Consider the following 8,344-nt stretch of genomic DNA (forward strand, 5'->3'; position numbering starts at 1 on the left):
ATGCACTATAATTATGCCTAAATTAGTTTGGTAGTTAAGGAAAGCAAAAAAGGTTTGATTGCTTGATCATATCATCCTTCATGATCATAGGATCTTCTAGAATGATCAGTTAATAAACCTTAATTCTTCCTGGATGATTCATAATTAGTCTGGATCCATCTAGGGCGATATTCTTGCCAATAAGTGATGATTTATACTAATTGTCCCGGACGATCGTGAGAATGACCAGGACAATCAAGTTATTTTTTCATCATTCAGATATCCATGCAAGGGGATATTCTGGATGATATGTGACATTTTGTATTAATCGGTCCGGATGATCAAGTTACTTGTTTATCATTCAAACATCCATCCAAGGTGATGGTCTGGATGATATTTAACAAATTAAACTAATCCTGCAGGATAATATATTATCATCTTGGATGATCTGAACAAAGGAACGTTCTAATCATCCATACTCTCTCAAATCATCTTGACAGATTGAGCTAAATTTGAACTGATCGTACATGACAATCAGTTGATCATCATGGACAATATTTGATATTTAGTTACAAATTAGGGCAAATTTGGAGCCCTTGTTTAAAAAATTTCTTATTTTCTTAAGAGAAAATCTTTTGCTACTATCCTAACCTGAGAGAGCTAAGAGGAGAGGGAGATCAAGGGAGATAGAGAGAGGATCTTATGAGGGGGAGTTTTTGAGGGGCTTCATAAAGGTTTCTCCAAGAAAGGATCTGAATCATCTTCTCTGATCATCATCCCTAGTTCCTTGGAGGTTTGAGAGAGGTCTACTTCAACAACTGATTGAAGTTCTCTACCTACTTAAAGAGGAAGCAAAAGGAGTTAGGTTATCTGCCTTCTTCAGGAGGAAGCAAAAGGAGTTGGGTTCCCTAACCATATTAGGAGGAAACAAAAGGAGTTGGGTTCTTTACCTACTTTAGGAGAAACTAAAAGGAGTTAGGTTCTCTACCTAACCAGGATCGGTGGAAAGGAGTTTTTTTATAGGCATCTCTGCCTTGTAATTGGGACAAAAGTAAAGACACTGAGTTTAGTGCAACACCCAGAGGAGAGGCTCTAAAGAGTGGACGTAGGTCAAGTTGACCGAACCACTATAAAATCTGGTGTGTTCTTTCTTTTTTTTTCATTTAATTTATGTACTTTAATTTTTGTGGTGATTGTTTGGTTATGTTTGTGATTTTGTTTGGAGAAATATTTAAATACCAATTCAACCTCCCTCTTGGTTAGCCTTAGGACTAGTTTATAAGGGCTTAACATCCCTCATGAACTTTAGAGTGGAATTAGTGCACTTTCAAGTGGTATTAGTGCACTTTCAAGTGGTATTAGAGCAGGATTCATAAAAAACAAATTTTGAAAACCTTTGAATTTTGATCAATGGCTAACTTTGCTAATTGTAATACTGCAGAAGGGTATTGTATTACCCAACCACCTTTTTTCACAATAAACTTTTTAATTTTTGGAAAACTTGCATGTTTATATTTTTACAATCAATTGACTATAGCTTGTGGATGCTTGTTAAGGATGGTTATTCACCTATATCATGTGAAATTAATCGCATTAAAATCGAACATCCTTTTATTGAATGGAATTTTGATGATAGGGATTTAGCGCAACTGGATACAAAATACTTGAACTATTTTTTCTGTGCTTTGAGATCTGAAGATTACATGTATATTTCAACTTATTTTACTGGTAAAGAAATTTGTGATAGATTATGTATTACTTAGGAGGGAACAAATGAAATTAAGTAATCTAGGTTGAATATTTTATTGCATGATAACTAAAATTTGTATATGAAACCTACTGAATCAATTTTTGACATGTATACTAGGTTTACTCAAATTATCACGGCATTGCATACCTTAGGAACAGAGCTAACTAACAATGAAAGAGTCAATAAAATTTTGAGAAGCTTACCTTCTTCTTTTGATGCTAAGATTATTGTAATTATAGAAACTAAGGATTTGAATAATTATTCTATAGATAACTTACATGGGTCACTTATTTCTTACAAGCAAGGGTTGAACCAAAGACAACTTAATGCAGGTGAGAAGAAGAAGGAGGAAACTGTGGTGTTGAAAGCTAACTATGTGGATACAAATTTTTTCAGGTCTGAAAGTGATGAAGTTGCCTTAATCACTAAGCAATTCAAAAGCTTTGTAAGGAAAAAAATCACAAGCATTATGAAAAGTGGAAAAAAAGATAAGGATAGTAAAATATTTAAAAGTTCTTTTGATACGATTTATTTTGAATGCAGGAAATTGGGACATGTCAAAGTCGATTGTCAAACACTTAAAGCTTACCCAAGAAAGGAGAAGGGTGAGGAGAAACCTAAGTTTAAGAAGGATAAAAAGTGGTTATAGAAAACATTTTGAGCATATTCTGCATCTAACTCCTATGAGACTGAAGCCGAGGAGGAGACAACAAACTTGTCCATGATGACTGGTGATTATATTAGTCAGTCTAACCAAGAAGAGGTATGTGAAATAAGCTATGAATAATTACTTAAAGTTTGTGAGAAAATTCATGCATCATATAGAAAACTTAAGAAATCGCATGCTAGTTTGAAATTGGAGTTTTTAAATTTGCAAAAAAGAGCATGAAGTTCTATTTAAAGATCACTATATAATTGATACAAATCATATGTCATTACTTGATGAGTTTGATGAGTTAAATAAAAAGCATTCTAAGTTGGTCATTAAACATGATTCATTAAAACATCCCACACAACACTTTAAAATGTTTTTAAAGATATATTGATGAATCTGAGCATAGAGAGCACTATTTGAGAGTTGATAATGCCATTTTAGATTGTGTTAACTCAAAGTTTAAAGCTAAATTGAATGCACTTGAGAAAAATATGAATACACTCATACCTAAATTTTTTTTAATCCTTATCAAAAGTAAACATTTTTGAAACCTAGGAGGAGGCACTATAACTCGAATAGATTAGTATATCCTTTTCCTGGTGTTATACGTTTTCATATGGCTGCTAGAATGCATTTCACACACTTGCACTGTTCACCATAGTACACATTGGGTTTGGAGACCCACAATGCTTGAAGCACAGCATAACACACATACATTGCATTCTTCTTTCTATAAGAAGACACACAAACATGTTTAGGTTCCTAAATATGACGTTTGATGATTCTGTAGCTTTCTCTAATAAAAGGCCTCGTGAGTGCATGTGGTCCCTGAACAATGGAGCCCCGTGACACATAATTGCATAAACTTGTTGCTTAATAAATTTTGATTTGCATGTTTTCTAATATATTGCTCGTTGTTATTTTTATATTCCTTCCTTCTAGTTTTGAGTGTTGATTTTTTATTTGTTATTATTTTGTAGTTCTTTTATCTTTGATGTTCTCTTATTTTTTTTTCTTTTTGTTCATAGCTGAAATGATATTTATTGTTTTTTTTTGAAAATTTGTAGTCAATGTCTGACATCTCTTAATCAGTTAAATGGAGAAACATCATTGATTATTTTCCTCCCTCTAAACTCTTTTAGCAGTGTAATTTTCTTTTCTAAAAAAAAGTCTATCTCAAATTAAAAACTGGACTTTGCGATTGAGATCTTCTCTATCTTGCTACAGTAATTTAACTTAAATATATAATGTTCAAAGACTTTATATTACATAAATTAATGGAAAAGCTGCTATGGAAGTCAGTCCAAGATCCAATAGAGAGGAAGTTCAACTAAAAAATGCTTTTGAAATCCTTAGTGAGGAGAAGGATTGTGATAATTCTGAACCAATGGAAGATGACAGAATTCTGCTATATAAAAAGATGGAGGATATACAAACTAATGCTATGGAAGAAGACTCAGGCTGTGAGTTGGAGCTAACCTATGTATCCATTAATTTGAGCAACCTCGATTGAGCTCTCATGGTTTTTCTTTTTTGGGACATTTAGGCCATTTAAGGAAAACTCACACACACAACATATACACAAACTCGAACTCAAGATCTCTTAGTTGGAAGCCTAAGCTCTCAACCAACAAGCCAATGTGAGTTGTGTAGCTCTCATTGAGCCGAGCCAAATAGGTGCACTACCCATTAGAAATTGGTGTTAAGTGTAAATAATTTATTATTTTATGTGTTCTCTTTTATGTAGAAAAATATGTTATTTTAATTGTGTTGTATGGAAAAAAATATAAGAAGGCACATAATCTAAGTCTTATCTAGTGTCGCGGCATTGGAGAAGACAACGCCATAGCACCATCATGGTACCTCTGGAGCGCCACAATAGCAGTATGGTGCCGCCAACTTCTCTGTTGGATAACGACGCAGCATCAAAGTTGTCATCTTTGTTGCGACATGCTCACTGCCTTCAAGTACCATGGCGTCACAATCTATCACACATCAACACCAAGATTACCATTTCAATGTCGCAACATTCAGAAATTGGTAGCACCGCAATATAGCAGTGTTGTAACTTCCAAATGACACGTTCTATCAACAAAACAATGTGATTGTTCACTAAGTAATAGATCTAAGTTAGCAAGTGCTGCGATAGAGTTAAAACATAGCAGATCAATGTTAGTTTATTTGTTGGGCACAACGGCGTCGATCTTTCAAGCGTCGCAACGCCAATTTTATACTTTTTTTCTATAAATATCCATTATATTATGTTTGTAAGAGAGTTCGATCAGTCACTTGTATAATTTTAGTACTTTTCCTAGTACTTCATTCAATCTCTCTTAGAGTCAAATCATATAGAGAGACTAGGGAAGTACTAGATATAATCATTTCAGTGTTTAGTCAAAGTTTATTTAAGTGACTTTGTACGTTAGGGAAAGAGTGTAAAACATATATAATAATCCTTCATGGTTATATCATTCTCTTGTATTTTTATTTTGTTATGATTCTAATGGAAATAAGTTTGCTTATTTTATTTTCCTTGTCTGGCTAAGTCTTTGGTTTTAAATTGATAAGAATTTATTTAAAGTGACTCTATACGTTGAGTAAAGAGTGTAAAGGATATACATTGATCCTTTTTGGTGATATCATTCTCTTGTATTTTTATTTTGCTATGATTTTAATGGAAATGAGTTTGCTTATCTTTTCTTTATTGTCTAGCTAAGTCTTTGGTTTTAAATTGATGAGGTAGAGAACATATTAAGTCTTAATAAAAATTCTTCTGCTAAAATTAAAAGATGTTTTTAATATTATCCCGCTCTTTATTTAATGTACATAGTGGTCATATGTGTCGTTAAAATTAAGTGTGATGTTTAGCCTTGATGAAGGAATGCAAGAACAATCAGAAATATTGAAATAATGTGTTTGCATACCTAGACATGAGATGTAAAATATGCTAAGTTCCTTAAGAGATGATAGAATTATATGAGGTCAGCATATATCATTTTTAGCCCTATAAGTTCAACAGATATCTAGGGATGTATATGCTCTGAATCACATTGAAAATAATAATTTCATTTTGAATAATATATATTTTACATTCATCACTAAAAAAAATATTATTTAAATATTGTATCCATTATTCAATAATTTTTATTTAGTGATTGAATTTTCACAATCAATAATTTTATTTTAGTTGGATAATTTTATGATTATAGTAAATAGTAATAATTGGTTGCTAAAAAATATACTTTCTCATGAGGTTGACACTCTACTATATCATTTTATTATTTGATTTGATATGCATACCTACCTGTATTATGTAGGATTTATTATTTTATATAAAAAAATCTATGTATTATTTATGGGAGATAGAGCCTTAATCAATTTTATCATTCAAAATTAAACTCCATGATAACACCCACCATCAAGTTTTTGGTGTCATTGTCGGCAAAGTATTTTGCCTTTTGAAAAATTTTAACTATATTATTGAATTAATTGCATAGTTATACATGCTTACATATTTATTTTTATTATTTACTTTGATCACTAATTGTATTTTTTGTTGCATGCTTTATAGTCATAGGAAGGAGCTTTATCATTTGATAGAAATGAGCTTTTGTCATTTGATCATGAAATTTAGAAAATGCTTTCTACACTTCAAAAAATTAATAAGATTTTAAAAATGGTTGAACTTGAGTTAGAACAAAATAATTTTATACTTCCTAAAGATTATGCAAATTCCTTAGTAGATAAAATTCATCAGAGCATAATATACTTACAATCTAAGCAAATAATTTTGAATTAAAATATGTTATTATTAAAATGGTTCAAAACTCTTAGTTTGGGAAAACTTCTATAGAAAATTTTAATTTTAAAAGTTTGTCAGGGGTGTTTGGTGGAATTTTAAAAACATGTTATGAAAATATTGATTTTCTTTGGGACTTAAAATTGAATTCTAAAATTGAATTATCTCGTTAGAAAAAGTATATCACCTCGAGAAGTGAAAATAAAATTTCATAACGGTATTTAGATTTAGAATTATAAATTTCATCTTGAGTATTGTAGTCGGATTCTAAGAGAACTTCATATGGCCCCGAAAGGTCAAAATGAGGTTCAACTAATTATCCAGTTATAACAGTTAAGAAGTGTGATTGATAAGTTCACATCCAAATCCTTATCAAAGAAAGCTGTATCTCCCTAGAGGGAGAAAATACCATTCGATGATAATTCTTTGAATGTGATAATAACGGTCATTTTTTGATCTTTTCCAAAGGAACCCAATAAAATTTTTAAAAAGTCAATTTTTAAAATTAGGTGAATATGTGGTTCTAAATCTCCTACGAGTGTTAAATAGAAGATTTAATTTCATGGAAGAAGGTTATTACAAGTGGCTCAACAAACTCAAACTTAGCAAAAAGGTGGAAACGTTTTGGTGGAGACTTGGCAATGCTTCTATTCCAACCAATTTATATCTTAAGAACCGAAAGCTTTTTGATGAGGATGCTTGTGCGAGAGGATGTGATATGGTGGAAGATTATGAGCATATTAGTGTCAATTGCAAACACTTGGTGGACATCATCAATCAACTCAATGCTTGGGGTATTCCTATTCCTACTTTTAACTCCTTGGATCATTGTTTAACTGAACTTAAACAAATTTCTGGTAAAAATCTGGGAGTGGTACAGATTTATTGTACCATTGTTTACTTCTCTTGGAAGAATAGGAACGAGATAAAGCATGGAAAATCTGATCTTCCTTATTATGCTGTAGCTGCTAATGCTTTATTTGTAGCCATCACTAAAGCTACGTCTTATCTTTCTTACTGGAGCACTAATCTCCTTAGGGAGTCTTTTATTTCTTGGTGCCCCCCACCGAAAGATTGGATGAAAATCAATGTTGATGCTTCATTAACTCCTTCGGGACTAGCTGGTATTGGTGGAATCTTCCGAGATTGCTTTGGGAGATTCATTCTTGCATTTGGGAGAACATTGATACATTGGGATATTGCTCATTTGGAGTTGGATGCTATACTCTTGGTCAAAGATTATGTCAAAAGCTGGATGAAAGATTACAAAGGAGTCATTATTGAAAGTGACAATTTGAATGTTATCAAATACATTCAAAATTCTTTGAAGAAAGACAAAGGTGCTATGACCCTCAAGCTAGTAAGTGATTCTTTATTTGTAAGTGATTTCAATAAAGTAGTTTTTGTACATGCTCATAGAGAATGTAATAAGGTAGCAAACTTATGTGCTACTATGGCTCTAGATGATAGCTTTTACTTTGATAGTTTTTCTTTTGATGATATCCCTCCCTTTATGGTTAATTTAATCAAGGTAGAATATCATCCCCCTGCTGATTGTAATTAATCTTTTTTTCCTATTAATGCAATTGCATTTTCCTCAAAAAAAAAAAAAGAGTTTATATTACTTTCAAATTTGTTATAATCTTTTCATTGCATTTATCATATAATTTGATTCTATTTTATAGTTTATTCTTCCTTATATTAGAGAGTAAATTTTTCTTCTCTAATATTTGTAAGATATGCTCACAACTAGGAGTATTTAAGAGTTTTGAAAAGGGATCTACCATGTAAAAAATGACAAGGGCATAAAATGAGCCCCAAAAAGAATAAAAAATAAAAGATGCACAATGACCACCAAAAAAAAATAAAAGATACATAAAGTGTATCAAAAATTGAAAGATGCGCAAAGTGCGCCAATCAATTGACAATAGGCATAAAATGAAACCACAAAAGGAAAGCTTCCTTCTCTTTCAAATATTTAAATCTTAGAAGAATTCATGTGTCACTTGATATTTTCTAAGGCTTGATTTTGAATTTTGTGATTGTGACAAATTACATTAGTATGTTATTCTATAAGATACTTTTTTTTTAGACCAAGTTTTGAACGAATCTCATTTTCTTATCCAATTGATTTTTTTGAGTTAGGCTTTTTGTTTTCAAA

The 8,344-nt window shown here is 31.5% G+C and overlaps 1 protein-coding gene across 1 annotated transcript; it reads left to right on the forward strand.

Annotated features, from left to right (window-relative positions):
* The first annotated feature begins 6,745 nt into the window (after window positions 1-6,745).
* Window positions 6,746-7,747, forward strand: LOC110113074. Its single transcript, XM_020845497.2, has one exon. The coding sequence runs from the start codon at window positions 6,746-6,748 to the stop codon at window positions 7,745-7,747; it is 1,002 nt and encodes a 333-aa protein (XP_020701156.2).
* Window positions 7,748-8,344: the final 597 nt, after the last annotated feature.

Source organism: Dendrobium catenatum, unplaced genomic scaffold (genome assembly GCF_001605985.2).
Source record: "Dendrobium catenatum unplaced genomic scaffold, ASM160598v2 fragScaff_scaffold_31, whole genome shotgun sequence".
NCBI lineage: Eukaryota > Viridiplantae > Streptophyta > Magnoliopsida > Asparagales > Orchidaceae > Dendrobium > Dendrobium catenatum.